Raw genomic sequence first — 27,925 nt, 5'->3', positions numbered from 1 at the left:
TGCACTTTCGTGTAATAATTACATCATCAGGGGAGATACAAGAAAGAAATATAAGACAGCTGATATACAACGATTCAGACGTAGCTAGGACGCCATTTGGTAAACACTTCATTATATATATATATATATATATATATATATATATATATATATATATATATATATATATATATTTTTTTTTTTTTCATACTATTCGCCATTTCCCGCGTTAGCGAGGTAGCGTTAAGAACAGAGGACTGGGCCTTAGAGGGAATATCCTCACCTGGCCCCCTTCTCTGTTCCTTCTTTTGGAAAATTAAAAAAAAAAAACGAGAGGGGAGGATTTCCAGCCACCCGCTCCCTCCCCTTTTAAGTCGCCTTCTACGTCACGCAGGGAATACGTGGGAAGTATTCTTTCTCCCCTATCCCCAGGGATGATATATATATATATATATATATATATATATATATTTTTTTTTTTTCATACTATTCGCCATTTCCCGCATTATATTCCCGCATATATATATATATATATATATATATATATATATATATATATATATATATATATATATATATATATATATATATATGTATTGTTACGAACCTGCGTGTTCGTAGTGTCTATAATAGAGAATTTGTATGCTTAGGTAAGCCACATGGTGACCTGGGAGGTCCCAAGGGATTCCTCGATCTGTCCCACGTGTACCTGTGATGTCACACACCTCAAGTCTGGTGGGCAAGATTAGCGATGCGTCCGCAACCTACCTGCTTATTACTTCTCAGGTCCCATGGTCAGGTGACCCCGGGGTCAGCCACGAGGTCATACCTGGGAAAGTTGGCCCACCCATCCTGGTTGTGTCATCAGAGATGCAGGGCTGGTCCGGTAGACAGTATGAGGGCCGGACTTTAGGCCTCCTCCAGCCAATCACGTCGGGATGAGAGTGTGACAATTAGCCTTTTGACCAATCAAGGGCATTTGTGGTCATTCCGACCTATCGTAGCCATAGGTGGCGGGTCAAGGCGTGGCTAGCTGTTCCTGCCTTGCTCTTCCTTCACATAAAAGGCTCAGACGATAGTGTAGAAGCCTGTTCCTTCAACAGACCTGTGCCCAGCAAGGTAATGTAGGCTTTCCTTGTCTCGAACCCCGTAGCCACCGCTACCCTAGATTGTAAGATGTTATACTGTCTCACGTCAGGTTTGAGTGGAACGATGTTTCAAAACTTGTCGTAGAATGTAGAATATTGAAGGTTAAGTGTCAACGAAAGTGTTTGTACCCGATTAATGTACGTGTCATCTTGTATTCTTAATTCTTGTATCGTATATAGATTTAACCCTTGTGTTTTCTTTCATCCCATAACGTTAATATAGCGTTACCCAGTATGCGTAGTAAATATAATTGACGGACCTCCCCAGAAAAATTCGTAACATAAGAATTGGCGACCCTGCCTGGATAGGAATCGAAACGTAAGATGTGGAAAGGGAGCTGTGGTTTCGGGCATTATTGCATGACAGCTAGAGACTGAGTGTGAACGAATGGGGCCTTTGTTGTCTTTTCCTAGTGCTACCTCGCACACATGAGGGGGAGGGGGATGGTATTCCATGTGTGGCGAGGTGACGATGGGAATGAATAAAGGCAGACAGGGTGAATTGTGTGCATGGGTATATATGTATGTGTCTGTATATATATGTGTACATTGAGATGTATAGGTATGTATATTTTCGTGTGTGGACGTGTATGTATATACATTGTGTATGGGGGTGGGTTGGGCCATTTCTTTCGTCTGTTTCCTTGCGCTACCTCGCAAACGCGGGAGACAGCGACAAAGCAATATATATATATATATATATATATATATATATATATATATATATATATATATATATATATAAAATGTGTGTGTGTGTGTGTGATCACACTAGTCCGTAATAAAAGTTCTGAAGGTGAAATCGCGATTCATTAGGAGTTTATATAAACATAGTTAACATGTAAATCTTATATACACGTGTTACATATTCCGTGGAGGCAGCCCACCTCATTAGGTGCCAATAGTTAGTTATTTACCTAACATCACAATAGAAGTACCGCCTGACGTCAACTCCTATTGAAGTGCAATTTTACCACACACACACACACACACACACACACATATATATATATATATATATATATATATATATATATATATATATATATATATATATATATATATATATATATATATATATCCTAAGCGAGGTGCGCATAAATCGATCAGCCCTTGAGGCGAGGATGAACATCTGTGCTTGCTGATGCCCGTCTGCTGTGCTCCATTTTCCAGTTCTGCTTAGGAAGTGTTTGTGAGTTCCATCTGTTTATGATATTTGGAACATCCGTATTGTGCAGCATTACTGTTTTACGTATATACACATTTAACATTTATTATAACCGGGTTTCCCGCCTCTTGTGACACTTTGTATCACTGTACCATTCTCAAGGTCCTTAGTGGCCCTGTGAATTAATTTTCGTGGATGATGACCTTGTTAAACATTGACCTGTGCCTCACTTTTTTTTCATGTCTTCTTAACCCGTGTGTTTGACATGTGTTTGGCGTAGCCATACATTGTTAATCGTTCCTTGACTTTTTTGTTTGTTTCAAGGCTTCCCATACAGAAACTGTCCTTGTTCAGTTTTCTTCTTAATCATCCTCAGATCTTCACCTCTTGCCAAAGTGTCGAGTCAAACGTTTGACTGTAGTTTTTTTTCTTTTTTCTTCATTCTTCGTCAGTACTGAGGTTAATGCTCTTTCTTGTGGACACTGTGTTCTTCCATTTGCCTCCATGTTCTGTATTGTAGACTCTCGTTCTGTCTTCGTACCTTCGTATTAATGTTTTCTTTCGTTACCGTTTTTGGCGAACATTTTGTAGTGTGTAGAGGTGCCTCGAGCAGAGTTTGAGGGAAAAAACTTGTGTCCATCCGTTTTCCTTGCGCTGAGTTTTGCAGCCGGTAACGTAGTGGAGGGAGAAGTTGAGATTGTAGACTTGCTTAAGTAAATAGATAGATAGATAGATAGATATAGAGATAGATAGATAGATAGAGAGAGAGAGAGAGAGAGAGAGAGAGAGAGAGAGAGAGAGAGAGAGAGAGAGAGAGAGAGAGCAAAATGTTCATTTGCCCTAAATTATTTGTGACATTTGCGTAATAGTATATGATTAGATCTCACACCTGCCAGTGAGGGTTACATGCATTTAGATCACCTACCGCTCGAACCTAATTCTCAGCTAAAAGATTCCAAGGGAGATCTGAATACAAGTTGGACGAATATTGATCCTTTTTTTTTCGTGTGTGTACTTGTCATATATGTGTCCCAGCTTGTATGGGTAACCTTCTGCTTGTTACTGATATTCTACTACTTCCGTGCCACAAAGTTACATATGCGTCTTTTCTTATGTATCAGTATTTTTTTTTTACATGTTTGTCACATATAGTATGTTTCGCTAGTTACATGTTTGTCACATAGTATGTTTCGCTAGTTATATGTTTGTCACTTGGTATGTTTCGCTAGTTTGTGTCAGTGCTTCATGTGTTTGGGAGTAACGTGTCACATAACCTGTTATACAGTGTTGTGTGTTTTGTCCATTGTGTTACCGGCTAATGTACCAAGTCTTTCGATACCCAAGTGTTACGTGTCTCCCGTTACTCCTCTCCTCGTCTCTGGTTCGCTATCATGATGGTATTATTTCCGGAGACTTTTGTGTTTGTAATACCATCATCCATAGACACGTGTGTGTTTGTAATTTCATGGCCGTGTGTATTGTAACTTCACAACTGTTGTGTGTGTGTGTGTGTGTGTGTGTGTGTAAATCCAGAGTCGAGTGTGTTTGTGACGAGGCATTAATCTGCAGAGTCCCAAAGGAAATACAGACGTGAGCTTTTTAGGACCACTTGCCCATTAAGGCCATTAAAAGATATTCAAAGGCTGATACAAAAAGATACGTAAGGAACTGTGGGAAGACACTTGTAACCCCAGCGCCAGCGAGGTAGAAGGGAAGGAGGTCTTGGAAAGCACTTAGGTTCCTCTGATGTATATAGACTACTGAAGAGCACTGACCCACATAGGAGTCATGGGTCTCGGACAAAGCTCCAACAAACGTGCTGGTGTTACAGACCTCCCGGCGATGCTTTACGGATGTCGCAAGAGGAAGGTCGCGTAGTGCCGAGGGAGCACGAACTTGCCTCGCCACATCCCTATCAGAATGAGCCGAAGATTGGAACCCAGTGGGAACTGAGAGGACCCGTCAAACCCACCCACCCGCCCGGGTGCATCCTTCCTTCACAGATTCTTCTGCCGGGATTTTGGGTGCCACGGGGCGAGCGCTCGGCTCCGGTGGGGGTCAGCTGCTTATCTATGATGTTCCCCCACCCCCTCCCTCCATTCTCTAATGGGTATAGGAGAGGCGAGGTGGGAGGTTACGTTGATGCTGTTAGACCCCTTCTGCGCACAGGATTGGGGGAGGGGGAGGAGGATTGCTGTGTGCGTCGTGAAAGGTTCCCAGGGAGGTGTGTGTGTGTGTGTGTGTGTGTGTGTGTGTATAGTGGCGGGAGGGGGGGGGGGCGGAGTTCCCGGCGGCGGTGACATCATGGAGAGATGTGATCGGTGAATGATAAGTCGTGGAGCTTATTGACCAGATAGTGACTGTTATTGAAAGGTTATTGTCTGGATAGAGAGTATGGTGGGGGTTATCTTGGATAACGAGTATAAGGGAGTTGAAGTGGTGGTAACATGAAACGGCTACTGGATAGGAAGCGTGTTTTTGATTGGATAGTGACAGTCATTGGGATGGGGGGGGGGGGGTGTTAACGAGCTAATGATGGTGTGGAGGAGCTAGTTCTGTAGTTAGTGTTATCATGGAGGGGTGGGTGTTATTGCGGTGTTAATGACGGTATTAAATCCAAAGGTCAAGAAGGGTTGGATGGGCCTAATATTGCTGGGTTAGGATTCATACCCAAAGAGGTGAGATTTAAGGACCCCCTCCTCTCTTGATGGGCATATACAAGGGAATATTTTCTTGCCTTTGATCACGACGGAGCGCGACCCTCACGTTTGATAGCTTGACCTTTTACATGACCCACGAAGGTAAGCCCATCATACCCAAGGGTCTTAGCATTTTACTTGTTAAGGGTCGTACCGTCGTCCTCAAAAAGGTCCTGCTGCTATGCTGAAAGGTGGCACTGTCGTGTTCAAGAGTCGTAGTAGAGTCGTTCTCAAGGGTTCGTTTCTTGGTCAAACGGTCTTAAGGTCGCGTTCTTCGAGTCTTCCCGTTTCGCTCAGAGGGTCGTCATACCGTCGTGGTCAAGGGTTAAGAAAAAGATGGTGTATGGCATGTTTTATGGTCCTATGTGACGCAAGATTGTCTCTCCGTATTACGTCACGTCGTAGCCGTTCATTCTACCCGCTTGTTGTGAGACGGTTGTTTACTTTTGTAGTAGTTGCGTTGAATTGTTTGTTATGTGAGACCCAACATGTATCATTATTCATTTAAGGTAAAGTTATGAATATCAATACAGAGGCTGTGAATAGTGTTTGTTTATTGTGTGTTTTGGGTGAGGCACCGGAACTTGTGGATAAGGATTTGGGACTTGAGGATAAGGCTGCGGGACTTTTAGGTAAGGCAATGGGACCTTGGTAAGGCCGTGGTAAGCCTTATGGTCTCTGGTAACAACTGGGAAACTGGTAGCTTTAGGGCTTCCCTGGTAACTAGGGTAAGGGTTTTACTGAAGGTAATGCTGCTACTCGTGTTGGCTCCAGACATGGGAGTACCTGGGGACCAGGTCGAAGGTAGTGTACCAGGGCTGGACATACTAGATACTGGTGGGCCGGGGCTGAGGTCGTGGTGCTAATGATTCTCTTTTTCCTTCTGCAGTTGAGATGGAGGCCTGACAGCGGATGTTGAGGCGACACCTGCGGCTTAATAGGGGCGACTTGGGGCCCTCACAGTTGAGGCACGTTCATCGCAGGACCAGGCTGTCGTCGTCGTCGTCGTCGTCGCCTGCTGCCGCCGCCGGCACCATCGACCCCGCTGGCGGACGCCGCAGCACCACCATTCGGAGGACAGCGCCAAGAGAGGTGTCGAGGCACCGTTACGGAAGGGAGAAGAGGTCGTACGGCCCCGTCACCCGCTGGCCAACGCTGCTGCTGCCTCCTCGTCTTATTTGATTTGGACTTTCTCCTGTACGGGTGAAGGTGGAGAGAGTGTGTTGGTCGTGGGGGTGTGCAGGCGACCGGAGTGATGCAGTGTACCCAGACCTGTGATAGGATAGCCACCTCCCGCCTCCCTCCGCATCTTCCTTCACTCCCGCGTGTGTGATCTGCGTCCCCTCCCCCCTCGTCGGTCAGGTGCCAAGCCAACCCCACGCACGGCCCGCAGTGGACATCACGCCCTTTTTGCACGTTCGCTCAGGAAACTGACTTTTAAAAGATATATCGCACAAATTTAGAGGTTTTAGAGGTACGGATTAACGAAAGGAAGCGGGACTTCCCTCCCTCCCCACTACCCTATGCTAGCGAAGTACTAGTGTGACCCCGTGTGTGGATACTATATAGTGTAGTAAGTTATAGTGTTTCGTACGGAGGCGCCGAAGAAGGAACCGGAAAGATGAGCAGCGGAAGCGACGTGGCGGACTTCTACCGCGACAGGAGCGTCTTGATCACGGGCGCGACCGGGTTCATGGGCAAGGTCCTGGTGGAGAAGCTGCTCAGGTCCTGCTCGGGCCTGGCCTCCATCTACCTGCTCATGAGGCCCAAGGGCGGCCACGATGTCAACGCCAGACTCGAAGAACTACTCAACTCTAAGGTAAGTGGTTGTGGAAGGTAGTAGCGCTTACACTGTGGACCAATTAAAGACCCCAGGTTAAGTTATGGGCTGTGCCCCAGAGCCCTGGGCTTTGATACAGACACTGGAGGACTTCGATAGACGCGACCTTGATAGATACCACGATCTCATCCTTGACCTGACCCCTTGAGAGTCAGATCAAGGTCAGGACATCAGGTGTTATTTGATGAATGAGACTTAAGGACAGAGGGGTAAACCCTTGGAATGAGGCAAAGCTTTGGGCAGTGAATCTAGCATCAACACTGTGATAATATTGGATAGTAGGGTAAAGCTTAGGTTAGCTAGGTAAACAGTAGAAGGTAGGGTAAGGCAAAGCATTTTATATTCTGTGCTGTATAGGACAAGGCTTAGGGTTACCGTATAGGGTAAGACTAGCGACATTAGGGTAAGGTGAGGATAACCCGGGAACTTTTAAGGTAATGCCCACTTGGGTAGAATAATGTTGGGTGTTAGATAAGGCTCTGCGGGTAAATTTGGCTCTTCAAAGGTAAGACTGGAGGAGGTAAAGAGTGTAAGACTGGCAGCTTAATGGAAGGTAAAACCGGACGGCCGATAGGAAAAGTAAAGCAGGTTTCAAACTGTTCACAAAGGCAAGGATGCGGACAGGAAAGTAAGGTAGGGAAATATAGGGTAAGGTAAGGGCCTTGGGTAGGTCAGTGGGGTAGGTAAGGCTAACTTGTATCAAGGTAAGGCTTGAGTACAGAGTCTGCTGGTGCCGTGCGTCGACTCCTAAGGTACAAATTATCTGCGTAAGTAATACAGTCGCGAACCTTTCGGTTCAGTGTACCGTTTTATGTACCTGAAGGGTGCGTCACTAACCTTACCCGCCCTCCATTTTCATTGATTTTATTATTGTTATAGTGACCCCCCAGTACATGAGAGGTTAGTTTATGAAGCCTGTTGAGCAGCACGACGATACGACCCTTGAGCACGACGATACGACCCTTGAGCACGACGATACGACCCTTGAGCACGACGATACGGCCTTTGAGCACGACATTACGACCCTTGAGCACGACGTTACGACCCTTGAGCACGACGTTACGACCCTTGAGCACGACGTTACGAGCCTTGAGCGCGACGTTACGAGCCTTGAGCGCGACGTTACAACCCTTGAGCGCGACGTTACGACCCTTGGGTATGATGGCCTGGCCTCTGATATGACCAAGACGGGTCGTATCTAAGGATAGCACCGTTGTGTACTCGAGGGTCGTTCCCTGATGCTCAGTGTCGTGCCGTCGTGCTCTGTGTCGTGCCGTCGTGCTCTGTGTCGTGCCGTCGTGCTCTGTGGTCGTATCGTTATGCTAAAGAGTTGTACCGTCGTGCTTGGGGGGTGTTCGAACCGTATTTTGACACATTTTGTTTCTATGAACAAAAACAAATGTAATTTCCATGTCTGATCTGCAGTTCCGATTTGATAAACCTCATAGATAATTACGACAAGGTTGTTTAGATGATGTTTTGAGGAGATAAACATACAATAAGCAGATAAAGCAACTTTCCCCCCCCTTGTTTATTTGATGTCATTTCTTGGTTATTTGGTTTTACACTGCATGGCTCTCCTACGAGAACATATCTACAGCAAAGCTCTCCCGTGTGATAAGTTATACGGCGGAACCTTTCGTGTGATAATGTACACAAGGAAATGCTCTCACCTAAAAGAGTTGCCATTCCAGAGGTGTCTCGATCACCTACATTTGTGAGGATTTTCCCCCATGACAATTAACACCTCACTGTTTTCGTGCACCGTGATGTGCACTGCAAAGCTTCCAGAGTCTTTGACACGACAAAAAGCTTTCGTGTAAACATTTACTTAGGAAAGCTTTCCCCGTAAATTGATTTACAGAAAGGTCCCCCGAAAAATTCTGCGTTTGTGCTATTCTGTACTGGTGTTTACATCGTAAAGCCCTACCACGTATTCATTTACATTGCAAAACATTAGTGTGGTTATTTACATCGGAAGGCTTTGTAGTTAAATCATTTGCATAGCAAAGCTCTTATATTGCAGAGCACTCACAGATTTACATTGCAAAACAATTTTGTATCGTGATATACATAAAACTCCTCTGTTGAATGACTTGGAAAGCAAAGATTGTGTGAAGCGATTTATTAACTAAACGTTCTTTATGATGATTTACAAAGCGAATATGTCGTATGATGATTTACAAAGCGAATAAGCCCAGATTGTAATTTACAGAGCTAGTGAACAGAGACTGTAATTTCCAAAGCAGACATGCTCTGTGATTTACAAGAAACCAAGTATGCACGTAAGGATTTACACAGAACCACTGCCGTGATTTACAAAGCAGATGTGCCTTATGATGAAAACGAGGAACCGTCCACAGGGAGATTTACATGGGTCCCGTTCAGTGATTTCCCCGAGTGAATTTTCGTGATTTACGTAAGCAGTGTTGTTGATAGTTCGTTGACTTGACTTGTAAGTCTGCGAGTATTTTTGAAAGTATATTTTTGTCGATCCGGTGGCATTTCTCTGTTGTCTCGGGAAAAATCATTGCCGTCCTCCGTCCAGTTAAACCTGACTGTCTGGATGGACTGCAGGCGCTCGTGTGACGCGTTTCCGGGGTGACAGGTTCCAGTAACTGGACGATACTGCCCTGTGTGCACAACAGTCACTATTGTGGAGGGGACTGGCCACAGCTGTACTGTATATGGCCTGAGGAGAGGGTGACTGGATGGGATGCCTAGATCTAGTGTGCAGTCAGTTTAGAGTGTGAGGGTTGAGTGAGTGTGAGTATTTGAGAAGCGTACGTGACTGTGTACTGAATTTGTGTAGCATGCGAGGGTTCACGAGTGACTGCATGGGATAACTGTAAGGCATCGTCTGACTGTGATTCGTGCATGGGGCTTCAAAGAGACTGTGTGGATGACTTCACCTTAGCTTAAGTAACTGTTCTCATTTGGTACAGCTAGGCGGAGGAGGGTGACTGTGAACCCCTTAACCCATCGACCACTTCCATTACGCCTTCTTAGGTTTTACCCTCCCCCCCCAACTCCACCTTTTCCTAGCGAGAGTCTTTCCAAGAGTAGGTAATTTAGACAGCCCTCGGCTCCATTTGGGTCATCAAGACCTGAGTGACGTGTTCAGGAATCCGGACTTGCTCACCTCTCGCTTGCATTGCATGTTTTCCATACTTACTCAACGCCTCCGGTCCAGGCCTCCTCGTACGTGTACGTATATGTATACACTCGTAGTGTGTGTGTGTGTGTGTGTGTGTGTGTGGTGTGTGTGTGTGTGTGTGTGTGTGTGCAGTAGACTGCAGTGCCGGAAATCCGGCGCCTTCGAATCCGGATTTTGCCTCACACCACTACCCATGTGGGTAGTCGGAGGGCACAGGTGGAGTGGTTGGCACACACGTGTGGGGCTGATGTAATAACAGCTTCACATTTTGTTCCACTCCAACAACAGCAGCAGCTCCCCCCCCTCCCCTTCCCCGCCCCGATAGTGTGGTCAATCGTTTACCCGCCTGGCATATTCTTTTTCCCCGGAGTTTAAATGCCAGGAGTCGAACTGGCCAGGTCTTGGGGTTGAAGGGGTTGGGTTGGTTGGTTGGTCTGTATCCTTCATGCGACAGAAGATGAGGTGATCTCGTCATCGTGGGGTTCCGTCCTCCTTGTTGCTTATTCTTTTTTTGTGTGTGTGTGTTAAATGGTCTTTTTCCTTCGCGGACCATAACTGCCGCGGACCATTATTTGACGAGTGTTGTATGCCATTTGTGACGCACCCAGATGCCAGCCTACCAGGTTTGTTGAACTGCTCTCATTTCCCTTCGTCTGTTTGTTTTTCTTTTTTTGAATTTTCATGTACAAATCCTCATAACTTTTTCTATGAATCTCCGTTTTTTTACTTTTTTGTCTTTTTTTGCCTTCGGTTGAAAGTAGTTTGGTTTCATGGAAGTGTCAACTTTTTCCTTTGATTTCGAGGGAGTAAGTTAGTACTTCCATTCCCTGTGTTACATGATCGTTCTTGCTTGGTAAGAAGAGCATCTCGGATACACAACGGATCCTCCTCACAACGCTGTGGGAGCCGTGTTAGCTTGGGTGTGGTAAGGTAAACTCTTGTTACCCGTTTACATCTCATTGTATAAATTCTTGTCAGGTCTTAGAGTTCATTTACTACCCTTTCTTATTTAAGAACTTTGTTACTTCTTGAAGAGGTGTTAGTTATTCCTCTTCCACACCCCTGCTTTTTTTTTCTCTCTCTCTCTCTTTTCCTCGCTTCCTTATTTGTATTCATCACCCATTGTCACTTAAGCCTAGACGAGATAAGGTCATTTTGGAGACGGCGGGAGGCGTTGTTTGGAAAGTAACGAGGCCTATTGGGTCTTGGGTGTAGTTGTTTCTTTCGGCATGATATTAGCGTGAGTGCGATGGTACGGCCCTTCACACCGTAGCAGAGTCGTGCTGGAAGGTCGCACTCGAGGGTCGTACCGTCGCGTCGTGCTCGAGGGGGTAGAGGGAGGGAGAGGTGTGGTGTGGTGTGGTTAGTCACCCAGCTAAACCATAGGTCGTCATGTTTCAAGTCATGACTGCTGTCGTGTCCGGCAGCCGTTCACTTATTGATGCTTTCTAGTCGTCATCTTCGTGATCATCATCTTTCTTTTGTTTTTTTTTTTTTTTTTTTGAACTCAGGGACGTCGCTTGCGTGTCACCGTCGCACATAATACTGCCTCACTTTCACCTTTACCCTGTCGAATCGTAATTGCTCTGTGTGACCATCTCCCTAGTTAGACAGAATTATGAAAGTAACGAAAAAAATAATATTAAGAAAAAGTTTGTGTGAGCCCAGCGCCTCCTTACTCATGGTAGGGACCCACTATACACCATGAAGTGGAGGACCTTGGTTACACGATTACTTTTTTCTCATGGCCACCATCATTACGCCATTACTCGCTCTCATGTCTTTTGTTCACAGTTTTTCCCCATCACTTGTAGCTTGGCTTTATCCATCACCTCCCGTCTCAGGCCCACCCATTACCTTGTAGTTATTCCCCCATTATTATTTTTTTTACTCTGTAATCGACCCTGTGATATTCACCCATTGTACTTTACATTCCCAGTTTATACTTTTCAGTTTCCCCCCCCATTCACAGCCCCGCCGTCCCACCTCTACTACCCTCTTATTAACCATTGTCCCTCCTTTACCCATTATTTATATATCGGATCTTTACATACTATTCATCCCCACTCCATTATACTCTATACATCACACGTACTTGGTCTTCCTCCAGTACTTTCCACTCAGTACTTCCCCATTACCCATTAGCGTGTTGATTTACGCCCCTGTTGTCCTTATCACCCTCCCATCTCTGATGACCATCTGACACGTTAGTGTTAGGTTATCACTTTCCATTATCGTTGTTGTGTTCCCTTCCTTCGTTGCCGACTCGTCCCTTCCCCATAACTCATCTTCCCCTCATGACCCATTATCGTTGTTGTGTTCCCTTCCTTCGTTGCCGACTCGTCCCTTCCCCATAACTCATCTTCCCCTCATGACCCTCTTGCCCCATGATTACCTCATCTTTACCCCCCACCGTACGTATCTCAGCCACCCGCTATTACTAACCCATGATTTACCCTTCTCTCTTAACCTGATGGGTTGGTGCCGTCCAAGATTGTGTGTAGTAAAGTCTTGTATAGTTCCGAGGGCGAAATAAGGTGCGGCTTAATGTCCCTACGAGGAAAATCAAATATTTGCATTGTAAATATGGAGAAGACGGTAGATGGGGGATCTCTCTTAGAAAAGAAAGCCAGCGGAAATGGATAGAATATTTTGGGAGGTCTGGCTGTGGCGAGGAGAACGCGATTAGGTGTGTCACGTAAAAGTCGTAAAAGGAAAAGAAACGCAACGAAAACGGATGGTTTGTAAATATTGTATGTTGTGAAGGAAAGAAAATGCGATGAGTGGGGCATGATGTAAAGGATGACTAGTGAAAGCAGATGTATTATTGCTTACGATGTTTGGGTTGCGAAGATGGGGAAGGAAAACGTCATAAATGGGAGGGGGGATCACTTGACAAGAAAACGCACGAAAGCGGACTGAATGTCCTGCCTGGACGTGTTGGCGGCAGTGAAATCCTCATCACCTTGTGCGGTGAGGCGCTGGCACCAGCATTCCCTCCCCTTGTTGCTAGGGTGCGTGTTTGTGTATGTCTGACCGTGTGGAGCTGCTGCTGGTGGTGGTGATGGTGGTGGGACTCTCACCTGACCTCACATCGAAGATTAACAGTGGTGCCATGGTGGTGGTGGTGATGGCGCTGCCTCGGTGCCACGAAGCGTTGGTGTACCTAACAGATGCAGACGAGGTTCTAAGGTGAGGGTTTTTTAAGACTTGCTTGAACGTCGGACCTTGGAAGGTAGAGGAGAGAGGGGCTGATGAGGCCAAGGGGTGAGCGTGCGTGTGGGTGTAGGGTAGAGAGAGAGAGAGAGAGAGAGAGAGAGAGAGAGAGAGAGAGAGAGAGAGAGAGAGAGAGAGAGAGAGAGTGCTTATCCCCTTAAACACGACGGCGACGGGATTGACTTTTGACCCAATCAGGTCTAAGGCCAAGGCATTATAGCGCAAGGGCCGTGCTTCCGTGCTCGAGGGCCGTACCGTCGTGCCCAAGGGCCGTACTGTCGTGCTCGAGGGGCCGTACCCTTGTGCTCAGGAGGTTAATTGAAACTGATGATAGATTCTGATGCAGCGATCTTCATCCATAAAACACTTGGCGGCAGACACAACGGGAGATATGGACCTCTTTAATTGTTTAAAGAAAAATTCAGTATATTCAACCCCGTTCTGTTTCAGTGACAAAAAGTTTTTATTTTCATTTTTTTTATTTTTATTTTTTATTATTTTTTTTTTCTTTCGTTTCGTTTCTCTTGGTACGTGCAGAGATGAATAACAATAACGCATCGGCGGCAGAGCGCGCGACCAGCGTGGAACATAAACTGATGTTTTTTACGGACCTGAAGTCCATCCAGGCTAGGCTTCGCGTGGTGCACTTCCCAGTGGTATGGGGGTCAAGATGGGTTACAAACCCGGGACTGCTTTACCTGTAAAGACCCGTGTGGCTTTATGCCCCGGAGTTTAGAGACGAGCCAGTTTGATTTGGTTATACCACAGCGGGCAGGGACATCCCATGATACGTGAACACTTGTTGAAAACAGGTTACGAGATCGTCACAAAAAAAGTAGCTAAGCATGTGGATCAGGTTTTCATAATGTAGTGATATATATATATATATATATATGTGTGTGTGTGTGTGTGTGTGTGTGTGTGTGTGTGTGTTTGTTTGTGCTTGTTTGCTTGTATGCCGTGATGATTGATGTGAACAAGATTTTTTTTTGCGTGTCATGTTATCCGGGAAAAGGAACTACATTTGCTAACAAAATTTAATGCTTTTCTGTGTGTGTTATAAGTTGAGGAGGTTGATCAACTGTAGGATCTGGTCTTGCCCTACCGTTGTTCCGTTGTGCCAGTCGTTGGTTAAGGGTGGGTGGCGTCACGTGTCTTGCATGTGGGCCAGTCCTCTCCCGAGGGTGGGTTGGGGTGGGTGAGAGTGAGGTGTGTCCTGCAGGTGATGCAGGAGTAGGGTTGGGGTGGGTGGTGTCACTTGCAGGTGGGCCAGTCCTCTCTTAAGGGTAGTTTGGGATGGGATTTGCCCTTCAGGTGGGCCAGGCTGTTTCCCGAGGGTGGGTTTGGGATGAGTGAGGGTGGGTTGTGTTCTGCTGGCCTGGGTTGGGTTGGGTGACATTACGTGTCGTGACGGTGGGCCAGCTTTCCCCGAGGGTGGGTAAGGGTGGGTTATGTCATGCAGGTGGGCTGTGCATCAGGGTGTTCGTGGAGCCTGAGGGATGACCCTGGCTATATGTGCCATCTGGACTTTCTCCTGTCTACCCTCACCCTCCTCCCTACTGGCCCACTACTGCCCACCCATACTGTAGACCGGCTCTGCCAACACCTAACCACCCTGACAACAACACGCCAGCCTCCACACCCTGCCACCCCCCTTGCCAACCTCTTCACCTGACACCCTGCCAACACCGTCAGCCAAACTGACCATCCTCCCACCCCACGTCAGCCTCCCCATGTGACCACCCTTCCAACACCACGCAAGCCCTGCCATCTGACCACCCTGCCAACGCCATGTCAGACTCCCCGCCTGGCCATCCTGCCAACATCACACCATCTACCCTCGCCTGACCATCCTACCAACACCTCCTCACCTGACCACCCTAGGGGTAAACACCACGCCAGACCTGATCACCCTTGCCAACGCTTGTGCGCCTGTGTTGTTATTACTGTGCGTCTGTACCTCGATATATTGGTATGTGTACGAGTTACAATTGTGTGGAGAGAGAGAGAGAGAGAGAGAGAGAGAGAGAGAGAGAGAGAGAGAGAGAGAGAGAGAGAGAGAGAGAGAGAGAGAGAGAGAGGATAATTAAGCTTGATCTGTTTGTATGTAGGTGACATTGGTGTATATTGATTAAGCCAGTACAGGCCCCCCTCCCCCTCTCTCATGGTATAAATGACATGCTACTTCCTCAACATTTGGCATAGATATTAATCGAAGAAAACGAGAATATCGAAGCGTCGCGTCGCCCCAGCAAAGCACCTCTGGAAAAAAAAGAATGTGGAGAGAGAGAGAGGATCTCTTATGGAAGATTCCAGCTTCCTGGTGCGGTCTTATTATCCAGGTGCTTCTGTATATTGTACACACACACACACACACACACACACACACACACACTCCCACGCTCACTCCCACACTCACTCCCACACTCACACTTCCACACACACACACACACACACGCACACGTCTGTGGACACGTAGTCCTCTGAAACTAGTCTTCTTGGACAGTGTACGTAAACAGAACATGGACACTGTCACTCCAGGCAACACTGGGAGTGTGCTGAGTTAAAAGCTCTGGAGTACGATGGTGCGATCTTAGGGCACGATGGCATGGTGTTGTTTTGACCTGATTCCCAAAGGGACGGTTTACAGGTCACGCCATTCATACCCAAGGGTCTTAACCGTTGTGCTTGGGAATAGTACCGTCATGCTTAAGGGTCGTGGGGTTCTATTCGTGAATCTTAGTCGTCCTGAAGGGTCGTACCGTCGTTCCCAGTGGTGTCTTTTCGTCCCCAGTGGTCGTCCCTTCGTTCCCAGTGGTCGCACCGTCGTTCCCAGTGGTCGCACCGTCGTTCCCAGTGGTCGTCCCTTCGTTCCCAGTGGTCGTCCCTTCGTTCCCAGTGGTGGTCCCTTCGTTCCCAGTGGTCGTCCCTTCGTTCCCAGTGGTCGCACCTTCGTTCCCAGTGCTGGTCCCTTCGTTCCCAGTGCTGGTCCCTTCGTTCCCAGTGGTCGTCCCTTCATTCCCAGTGGTCATACCGTCGTTCCCAGTGGTCCAGTTACTGACTTTCCCGAAAGAAAGATTTCCCCTTATCACCATCCTTCTCTTCATTCTCTCCGAGGAAATGACCCATTTTATTTTTCCTCCTCCCGTAGAGATCCCATCCTCACACACCCACATCCTTCATGTCTGGTGTTTCCTCCCCTCGTGGACAGCATGGATAGCGGTGTTGGGTGTGGCCCCTAGCGGTATCTGTAGGCTCCTGAAGGAGGTGATTAAAGAGATATTCCCCGGTCGGTGGACGTGCGCGTGACTTGACGTTCTGACGGCGTGTTTCAGATTATCCAACTTTACTTACGGGTTTGTAGGATTTGAAGTCACAAGTTTATTCTTGAGAGTAAAAGTTGTAAGACTTCAGATCTCACAAGTTTGTTAGAGATCCTTTTTTTTCTTTTTTTTTTAGGTTTCACAAGTTTATTCTCAAAGGCGTTTTTTTTTTTATTCTTCAGAATCAAAAGTTTATTCACAAGAGAATGGGATTTTTCGGGTCATTCTTAGGAGTGACTCCCATGCATAACAAATGGGTGCTTTCACCACAATCATGCCAGTTGCTTGGCCGAATGCCCCTGGAAGTTGACGGACCCAGTGCCCAGACATCAAGCAAACACTGAAGATCCCTGACCATCTGGGATGGGGCGAGGCTCCCTCTGTTCTTGCTAGGGATGAGTTGTAACGGAGAGGCGCCGGCCGAGAGAACCCGCTCCTCCGTCGTTATTTAAATGAGGTGGGGAGGGGGAGGGTGGTGCTGTGGAACGTCCGGGGAGGGGGGGGGCTTCCGCAAGGTGATGCAATGCGGGCGACGTCCTCGCCTCCAGCAGACAGACGGGGTGTCGACGTCCTCTCCTCCAGCAGACGAGGTATCGACGTCCTCTCCTCCAGCAGACGAGGTGTCGACGTTCTCTCCTCCAGCAGCCGAGGTGTCGACGTTCTCTTCTCCAGCAGACGGGGTGTCGACGTTCTCTCCTCCAGCAGACGGGATGTCGACGTCTTGTCCTCCAGCAGACGAGGTGTCGACGTTGTCCTCCAGCAGACGAGATGTCGACGTTGTCCTCCAGCAGACGAGATGTCGACGTCTTGTCCTCCAGCAGACGAAGTGTTGACGTCCTCGCTTCCAGCAGACGGGGATGATAGTGCGGGGTGTGGAGCAGGGTAGAAGTATGGCATTAGATAATCTCAATTTTTATCGTGATTACATTTTTTTTGAGTAACAAAATTTTACGTTCTTATCTGTTGTCGAAAGCCAGTATTGTCCACCTTAAGGGAGGGACGGACCATACTGGTTTGTGATTGGCTGCTTCATGGCTCCTTGCAAGGTCCCTGATTGGCTGAATCGCAGTCACCCTTGAAACGAACGAGTGAATGGAGTTGCGTTTGCCGAGGACAGATGGCGCTGATAGTGTCTTTACATTAGTATTTGTTCTTCTTCTTGCGCAGTGTGTGCTGTGTGTCTCTTGACCCCCCCAGGACGGCCTTGGGTGGGTTGATGTGTACATTGGAGAGCCAACTGTTTGATCATTACCAAAGGTCAGCAGGACGGTGTGACTTAGGTATATTGACCTAGTCTTTAGCTTGGTCCAAAAGGGTCAGTCAGGTCGAACACCAGGCCTTTCACATAGACCAGGTCGTGCCGTCGTGCTCGAGGCTCGTCCTGCCGTACATTAAGTTCACATTCAAGCAATAGAGGAAGTTGTCACTAGTGTCATTAACCGTATTTAACTATGATAGACGTTTGGATTAACCAGTGCTGGAATTTAGCAAGCCATAACAGTATTTAGTTAATCTTCACAAAAATGTTAACCAAATGGGTGAAATATGTCAGGTTTCTTAGTGATCCTTGACCAACAGACTACAGTAGTTAACTTAGTCATGTACGGAAGCCTTGACAATCTGGCTTGTATATATTTTTTTGACAGTCGCGTCCGCAAGCTTTGACAAACACTCCACATCAACTCTTGGCAAAGGTGTCAAACAAGTGAGTGAGTTTTGTGAGACCAGAGTAAACTCCTTTGCCCAAATCCATCATTTTAGTCTTTAGATGACAGATATAGAATCATGATTTCTTTGGGTGGAGTTAGGGAAGTCATTCCTTACCGTATTTAGTTGGAGAGAAAGAAATATTTTGTTGGAGAGAAAAAAAAAATCAGGAACGACTTTCATCAAGGGAAATCACTAATCATTAAATATCCGTTCAATGTATACATTAGTTATTATTTTCTTTTTTTTTATGTACAACCGTCAGATTCGCGGAAGCACAGAGCTTTGTGAACGGATTCAGTGGTAAAAATGTGGGGGGGCTATAATGTGTGGACCTGGGTTCGAATTCCGGCTCGGGCAACGGGGCAATGAGCCGAACCCAGTTGTTCGTCCTCATTTTGTGGGGGGGGAGCACTCGATGAATAATAATCTCTCTCTCTCTCTCTCTCTCTCTCTCTCTCTCTCTCTCTCTCTCTCTCTCTCTCTCTCTCTCTCTGACCGACATGACTCTGGCGAATCATGCCTTTATCACGACCATCTTAGGGGTGAAAGGAAAGTAGGGTAAGAAAAGAATTAAAAAGAGAAATAGCCAGAGTTCCCCCAAGCTGCTTGTAAACCGGGTTTTAAAAGGAGGAAAAGATTTTAAGGAAAAACGAGAGAAGGGAATTATGGTGCAGGGGAGACTGTATCATAACGGTCAGTCCTTGTGTGTCTGTTCTCCACGCATAAACTATTGGAAGCAGGCACATATTTTTTTTTTCACAGTGATGGCATCTTTTGCGGACCCTTATTTGATTTTAGTGTCTTTCTGTTGCGCTGCTGTTTCAACTAAGACGTTTTACTAAGACTGTTGACTTGATATGTTTTTGAAACGTTTGTCGCTTCAAACTGTTTGTGGATGGAGGTTGCAGCTTCGGCAAACACAAGTCATCCTTGTGCTGTGAATGTAAGACGCCCTTGTCTTATTTTCGGTAATTGAAAGTAAAGGTAAGTTTAGTTACTCTCTTGGAAGCAAGCTTAGTTAGTTAGTCTTTTGGAAATACAAACTAAGTCTTGTTAACCTTTGGAAAATGAATCTATGTCTTGTTAGTCTTTTGGAAATACAAACTAAGTCTTGTTAACCTTTTTGGCGTCATTACGACTTATAGAGGTTGAGGGACATGGCTAAATTGTGTCATGTTTCATCTGCCTAGCTTTCACAGTTTTTTATTTAGTGTTCATCACCATCATGGCTTTCTATTATTCCCTAAGTAGGTTAGGTATTACTTTTCTTGTTTTAAGTACACTTATATTGCCCAGAGCTGCATTCCCTTCGCGTCCATGTATAAAATAGACATACTTTTAATGCATTTTAGTAATTGTTTTAACATGGTCGGCAAAGAAAGACGTATGTTTATTTGAGTCCTTACTTTTTTCGGATATATTTTGTTGAAAATATGATTCAGACGGGGATAGAGCGAGACCTGTTTGCGAGGTTTATCATCGGTGCAGCTTTCTGATCGGAAAAGTCGTCTCTGAGCAGCGCAGTTTTCTACGCTGACTTGCATCTGCTTTTTCTCCGGTGCTGGAGTCACGGTGTTACATGATGGCTTCACCCGGACCGTGACGGGAGTCCACTCTGGTGGCTCTTGCTATCTCCTACGACAGCCTGGTAACGTGAGCAAGGTCCTCCACCCCTTCGTTCGTTTTATTAACATCAAATTTTTCCAAAGTGTGTGACGTGTCTGGAGTTCGTTTCGGTACGTAAGAAGGATGGTAACCTTGGGGGGGGGAACCCGTTTTCATTGTGGAGGAAAGGGAGTCGTTTAGGTCCGAAGATAAAGAAAGCCGGCTTCGAAATTTCACCCGTTAATTATCGTGTGCACGTACTTCACGTGGCCACGTCACCATAGATTTACGGTTCCCGGAGGCCTTGGCAGACGCAAAATCGCCGTAGCTAAGAGCGCGGACAAATAAGTTTGCCGTGAGCGTGTACTTAGAGATTTTATCCTGCAGTGGCGGTGAGAGGCGAGGTCCGGCCACCAGTCTCTAAGAGCCGTGTTGTCCTTGGCTGCACACGGGTCGCTTGAATTTGATAGCGTCCAGTTGACTTCCAGCCAGCCAGCTGGCCATCCGGCTACTTTCGGAACTGCCTTGTGGCCAGTGATGCTGGTACGGTAACTGGTTTATGGTGCTTGGCTGGCGCTCACCTTCCCAATTCATGGATGTTAATCTCTCGAGCTAAATGGGACGAGCCAAGCTTGAGCATGATGGCGCGAGATTGGAGTTTGATGGCGCGAGCTCTGAGCATGATGGTACGAGGCCTGATGATGATGGCGCGGACTTTGAGCATGATGGTAGGAGGCCTGAGCATGATGGCGCGGGCTTTGAGCATGATGGTACGAGGCCTGAGCACAGCGGTACGACCCATGAGCACGAGGGTGTGAGCCGGTGCGTCGCCAGAGCGGGACGTCCTCCGCACGACGGCAGTACGACCTTGGTGTACGGCAACATTTGTAGAATGTTTGGGTTATTTGATAATGGTTTCTACACACACACACACACACACACACACACACACACACAATTATCGACCTGCTCCGAGGGGAGAATGAGCATATGGGTTTGCTGTAGGCCGACTTTTCCTCTCAGGGTTCGAACTCTTGTAGAGCTGAGCACTTGTGACTCATGGTCAGCAACGCTAAGCATGTATATACGTATATGAATAAAGAGGTGATACATATATGGAAAAAGCGTAAAGACATGCGTGGCACATGTATAAGAGTGATATAGGGCAACATGAGTGTAAAACTCTCTCCCCGTAATACACAAGTAAGAATCAGACGTGTATCTTTAAGATGTATTTTGTATTCGTGTCGTACCTAAGCCTGGCTCAGCTGATGGCGTGTGCGTACAGAATAAAGTAGAAGTGTGTAGAATATATCGGTAGCGCTCCCGCTTGTTGCACAGGGGTCCCGGGTTCGTTCCTGGCTGTTGGAGGTTTGTATGTTGTATGAAGGTGCGCGTTCATGTGCATTTTGTTCGTATATATATATATATATATATATATATATATATATATATATATATATATATATATATATATATGTGACATGTCACAATCACATGTTTACCAAATGGCGTCCTAGCTTCGTCTCTTCGATGTATATCAACCGAGTGTTATATTTCTCTCTTGTGTCTTCCCTGATGATGTGATTATTACACGAAAGTGCACTTGGGAACTTTTCGTATTTCATTTTCCCCGTGGACTCGAATATAATGATGCGTGTGTTTAATATTGGCGTTTTAACATGTATGCAGTTAATAATTCTTCAGTGGAAATAAAAACAATGTAGATTGTTCCATTCATTTACTGAATAATAGAAGTTTTTTTTTTTTTTATCGAGATACGACATACTAGTATATCGTTTTTTTCAATGTAGGGGATGAGAGGGGGGATGGGGATCTGACGCCCCCTTACCCCGTCTCCTAATTTACCATCACAACCATATTATATCCCTACGTCTCATGGCGCTTCCGTCTCGATTCCTTTTCCTCCCAACTTCCCTGATCTGGGACCCAGAAATGACACCATATCCTAGTATCTGTACGTAAGAAGTAGCATCAGTAACCATAAGACGTCCAGTAAATATCAAGAGCCGATTTAGCAAACATATACGAGGAACTTTGAAGCATGTTAGGTAAACAAAAATAAGGTTTATGTGTCATCCATAAACTTTAAGAATAATCGGTACATATATTTTCAGTCTCCCACCTCCCATCCTTGTAATGGAACACGCGATAAGAATGCAGATTTTTTTTGTATGATATTTATGGAGTAAACTTTTATTTATTTATTTATTTCAACTTCATACACTCCCAAGCGTTTGTTGTAGGCCAGGGGAAGTTTGATGATGGCGTGCAGGCTCTTAATTAGTTAATTATATTGTTACAGCACGAAAGTCTTAAACAACAGTGTTATTACATAATATAGCAGTCCACACAGCAGTCTGTTTAAGACTGCAGCGCGAGGGGAGACTATTCAGTATTTCCATATTACAATTCTGGCAGTTTAGATTATTTATTTTATTAGTATGTAGAATATTAAACTTGCAGTGACTCATTTTTTACTCGTATGATAAGTGATGGACAAATGAAAGTAATGATAAGTTGAAGAAAACAAAAACATTTTTGAATATTGATGGCAGGAACATTTTTTTTTGCCGTGACGTCACAGACGTTCGGGAGGGCGAGGAACGGACTTGGGGCCCGGAGGTATGGTGGATATTGTCGCCCGTGTAACGGTACCGCCGCCGCTTGCTGGCCCGGGAAATGGGTGAGGCAGCCTCCCGTGGGTTTACTTGATGATGCCAAGTAAACCCAAAGGACCACTTGGTTTAAATCTCTCGTGTTTCTTTTACCACGACTCTACTTCATTATTCTTAGGAAACCTATGGATTTCCTTGATTTGGATCTGTAAATCCGTATGGTGTAAACCCATGAGTTGTCTTGATTAAGTTAGCCCTTAGGTTTACATGATAAGGCTCAGTCGACCCACGGAATTAATCATCCTTAACAGGAACTTCGAATTTATTGGATTAGGCCAAGTGTACTTGGGTTCCCTCGATTAGGCTCGGATAACGCGTGGAGATACTACGAGAAGTTTTAGAAAGTATTATGAGGAGCCGGGGGGTGGGTGGTGTAACCTGAGGTGGGAGACGTGTGTATGGCAACTTCCTCCTTGGGGGCCGTGCCTCGCCATCTTCATCAGAGGTAAGAAAATTAGGATTTTCTTCCGTGTTAGAAGAGCCATGCTGTCTTTCTCTGGCCTACGCACTGCGTCGCTGGAGCTTGCCTATGTTGTAAGCATTTGTTTCTCGAAGCATGTCATGTATCAGGGAATGCTGAAATCCACAGTCATAGAGACCCTTTCTAGTCATAAGCGAGTAGAATACACAGAGGCGAATTATGATATAAGTGTAGATACTTAAATCTGGGTAGCAGCTTCGTATAAGGAGGACGTTGCCTTAAAAGTAAAAGTAAAGTTCCGGATATTTGGACAAATGCTGCCGACCATTTATAAGGAACCGCTTACAGGAGAAACACCAGGTAAATACTTTGTTGATCAGGACAGAATGTTTGTGTCTACTTTGACGTCATATCCCAACTTGCCAGCCATTTGATGTTTAGCAAAATCTTAAAAGAAAAAAGTTTTGGTTCGTATAAACATTAACGTTTATATTTACGATAATATGTAATGACTATATTTAAGCTTAAGGGTGTTGATAATATACCTGAAAAAGGGCATAACCTGAAACTTGTATGTCTCACTGAGAGAGCCAAGTTCGCTTTCACATACGTAGCCCAGACTCAGAGCTCCTGTCGCCCCTTCACCCTCCCATACCTAACCTGCCTTCGCCCTAAGGTCTGTGTTGCTGTGTATGTTTGTGTGTGTTGGTCTTCTCGATGGTTAGCTGCTCATGACTGCAACGTGGACATAAGGTACTCAGTGGAAAAAAGTGGCCGGATACACACACACACACACACACACACACACACACACACACACACACACACACACACACACACACACAAGATGTGGCCCCACGAGTGTAGAACTCCCTCCCTGTACTGTACAGGTGAATTATTACAACGAGTTAATGACACACCTTATGGAGCAGAAAAAAAGCAATTTTGGAGAAAAAAAGAGAACTGAATTCCATAGTTGGAGTGTGGATCTGTGTTGGCATACGGTAGAGGGGGCCGATAGATGGACGGGATACATGCATCAGTAGATGTCGAGAGTGTGGTGAGAACAGATACGTAGTCTGGTGAAGATATACGTAGATGGCCCTAGCAGCCGGGATCCGTTTGGAAAGTACAAGATCGAGGAACGAATGCACCAGGGGATGGAAGAGCAGAGTATATATATATATATATATATATGTGTGTGTGTGTGTGTGTGTGTGTGTGTGTGTGTGAACAAATCAGTAAATGAACGGACTGACGGACGCTGAGGGAAGTGTTCAGACTGGAGCTGTATGAGCTGAATGCCAAGTCTCTTGAGTGCGTCACAGTACAAGGCGCGTCACATATCGAATTCATCCAAGACGGGACGGAGGAGAGGTCATGGAAAGCACTCAGGATCGTAGGACGTGGTCTGAATAGCCCCATGTAGGATGCGAGTCCGTATAAAGCACTTGGCCTACATCTTGTCTCGGCCCGCGAACTCTTGAGAGAGTGTGTGTGCGCGTCTTCGCTCAGGTCGTTGCCGGGAGCACTTGACGTGTTAAATGCTGTATAGAAGGGAGGGATCGGGTGCTAGGGGAGTGGAGGAGGGATGATTAGTGTGCTCATATAGTCGAAAGGTTATTAGAGGAGGCTCGCCGGATTTCAAGTTAGCATCACCTAACAAACTAGATCTGTACGTTTCCAAAAGAGGATGATGATGAGGCAGATGCACAAGTATTTGCGCAGAAGCTGAAGCTCAGGGTAGAGATTTTGTGATAGGAATATTTTGGACTTCAAGTTTTGAATGAATAGTAGGCTTGAAAAATGATTGATGGGTTGACTGTGTGGTTTTGACGACGGCTGATATAATGTACCCCCTACAAGAAAGCTAGTCGAGAGAAATGGATTCCCGAGCGTTTTAAGACGAAGGGAGAGGATGGGGCTAGCTTCTTCGGTGGGTGGAAAGCTGCCCAAACTGAATGTGGCCCTTCGACACCTAGGAACTTTGAACACTGGTGTTCCGCTGGGCTCAGACTGGGCGGTCGCTGATAATTGTGGTCTCTGTGTAAGTGTCTTGCCAGAAGGATCAGAATCGTACCTGAGGATATGTATGAGAAACTACAAGAATTATGGAGTGTTCAGGATTGGGACAACATAGAAGCTTGGTCTGGTTCCGTCAATGGTTATAGATACATGGTTGGTGGAATTTATCCCAGCCACACGCAGGTGTGATAAAGATTTGACCTCCGGTACGTAAAAGCCAGACTGTGAGGAATATCTCGCAGGGAGGCAGTCACAAGTCCCTGCTTATAAGAGGGTCACACGGGTTGATATAACGTCCAGTCTGTAGTCTGGAAGCCAGTCTGGGGTTACTTTCAAGATGTTTGAATTGCCTTCAAGGACATGGACGAAGATATGCTGATGCATGTATCGGGAGGATATTCTAGATCCTGTTTGAGTCCACGGCTGGTCAACCCACTTACTTGAGGCATATACAGATATGTTAGACGTGTAGGCGAGAGCAGCATAAAGTGTACCGAAGTAGAGGAAGAGGTCAGCGGCTTGCTAATGTTAGAAGAGGGACTTTATTGCAGGAAAGTTCTTCAGTTAATTTGATGTTGGTGATATGGAACCCGTTCTCTGAGGTAGGGAGGAACCTATCGGGTAGAAGTGAAATGTGGTGGAGAGGTGTTGAGCAGGGAGAACCTTAAATAAAAGACACTTCCAAAGGGTGCTTGTTAAAAGACAGGAACTCGTGCTGTTAAATTCCCTCATCGTGCAGAATATATTGGTAATTACACACACACACACACACACACACACACACACACACACACACACACACACACACACACACCCTGAGCTCAAGAACACCTACCTAAGTGTCTTTCATTCATCTCTAACTCGTCTCTGTCCTCCCTTTCCGCCACTCATCAGGGAGTACAAGAAAAGTATGGGTTGAAGCTACTGCACCACGCTCGCCCTCCGCCACCTCCCGCCTCTTTAGATCCCTCTGTCGCGATTTGCACGTCGGCTCTCCATTAGTATCTAAGAATACGATGCCACGGGTACTCGTTTTATTGACCAAGCCCTAAGAGTGGATGAACAACTGAGTTGACTGTAGATCGACTGCCGCAACTAGGAAACTGCATCTGCGCTCGACCCTGGGCGTCCCGTGAATGCGTCACGGAGATATATGTATATGTTCCTCTTATTATCAACCTTTAGTGATTATTATTATTATTATTATTATTATTATTATTATTATTATTATTATTATTATTATTGTTGTTGTTGTTGTTATTATTATTGTTAGTATTAATATTAGTATTATTGTTATTGTTATTATTATTATTATTTATTTTATTTATTTATTTTGCTTTGTCGCTGTCTCCCGCGTTTGCGAGGTAGCGCAAGGAAACAGACGAAAGAAATGGCCCAACCCACCCCCATACACAATGTATATACATACACGTCCACACACGCAAATATACAATACCTATACATCTCAATGTACATATATATATATATATATATACACACACAGACACATACATATATACCCATGCACACAATTCACACTGTCTGCCTTTATTCATTCCCATCGCCACCTCGCCACACATGGAATACCATCCCCCTCCCCCCTCATGTGTGTGAGGTAGCACTAGGAAAAGACAACAAAGGCCCTATTCGTTCACACTCAGTCTCTAGCTGTCATGCAATAATGCCCGAAACCACAGCTCCCTTTCCACATCCATTAATTCGGAAGTAGTAACAAAAACTTCAGCGAGGCAGAGCGGTGGTCACTGGTCACTGTCTAAGCCAATCAAACACAAGGGTCGGTAGCTTGCACCTGAAGCAGGCCGGGTACGTTGGTTTGTCTATGGCTTGCTCATCCTGCACACACACACACACACACCTTCACATATTGCACAACCTTTCATCTACTAGGCTTCCTTAGGTTCCAGGGTCCGTCAATTATGTCTTTCTTGCAACGTTCGTTAACCTATCCCTTCTTTCCTCCATAATGAGGGGTGGTGAATGGTTCCGAGAGTTTCTAGGTTAACGGACTTGCCTCATGTGAGCCATACTGCTGGGTAGATCTCGTTCAGCTTACTTGATAAGGATATAAAATGCTGAATTTGCATTTTGATTTCGGTTCAAGAAAGATAAATGTGAGTATCTTGAACAACCAAGGCTGATTAGAGCTCAACAGAGAACAGAAATTAATTGATAACAATCGAGGAATATGTTTGCACATGTATAACTTATTGTTTTATTGTATTTCGAATTAGTTGATTCCTGTTGGCAACAGTAGCCAAAGTGAATGGTGCTGTATTATTACGTGGGAGTGAGCGCGCTACAGGGTCTGGTTTCTCTTACAGTCTCTCAGTCAAAGTATCAGATGAGGCGGCTGCCCCTGGTCCTGCCCCGACGGGTGCTTCTGATTGCCTCCCCAGCTCCTTATGCTCATGTTTCTCTCCGTGATGAATTAATCATATGTGCTCTATTGTGCTAAGATTCGTACCCAGGCTTTTTTATTTGTTTTGTGTTGGATGAATTCATACTCCCGTCTTCACCTGTAGTTTTATTTTTTCATTTTTATTTTTGTATCTTACATAACCTGTAAGTGGATGGGGGCCATTGATAATATTACGGGATCACATGACGGTTGCAGAATGCCGGCCATTTGTGTCATGCATGTCTCTCTGCGTCTTACTGTAAAGTTTGAATAAGTTATCTAAACTGTTGAAGTGCGATTTCTTCTAGACGCTACCTCGCTAACACGGGACATGGCGAATATATATATATATATATATATATATATATATATATATATATATATATATATATATATATATATATGATATAGTGTGTGTGTGTATGTATATGTGTGTGTGTGTGTGTGGAAACGTGACTGAATTTAGTTTACTTTCTGTTAGTGTTGTAAAACGAGACTGAGCACTACCATAGGTCA

General features: G+C 45.7%; 1 protein-coding gene across 3 annotated transcripts in view; it reads left to right on the top strand.

Moving 5' to 3' along the window:
• The window catches only part of LOC139758015 (putative fatty acyl-CoA reductase CG5065), an 88,187-nt gene that overhangs the window by 14,856 nt on the left and 45,406 nt on the right, over positions 1–27,925 (top strand). For all 3 annotated transcript variants that reach the window (XM_071679010.1, XM_071679009.1, XM_071679011.1), the window contains exon 2: positions 5,884–6,813. In XM_071679010.1, coding sequence (XP_071535111.1) covers positions 6,616–6,813 — 198 coding nt within the window. In that variant the 5' untranslated portion in view covers positions 5,884–6,615. The remainder of the gene's footprint in view (positions 1–5,883; positions 6,814–27,925) is intronic.

Source organism: Panulirus ornatus, chromosome 29, assembly GCF_036320965.1.
Source record: "Panulirus ornatus isolate Po-2019 chromosome 29, ASM3632096v1, whole genome shotgun sequence".
NCBI lineage: Eukaryota > Metazoa > Arthropoda > Malacostraca > Decapoda > Palinuridae > Panulirus > Panulirus ornatus.
Note: the sequence above shows the minus strand (reverse complement) of the source record. Positions and strands in the feature narration are given on the sequence as shown.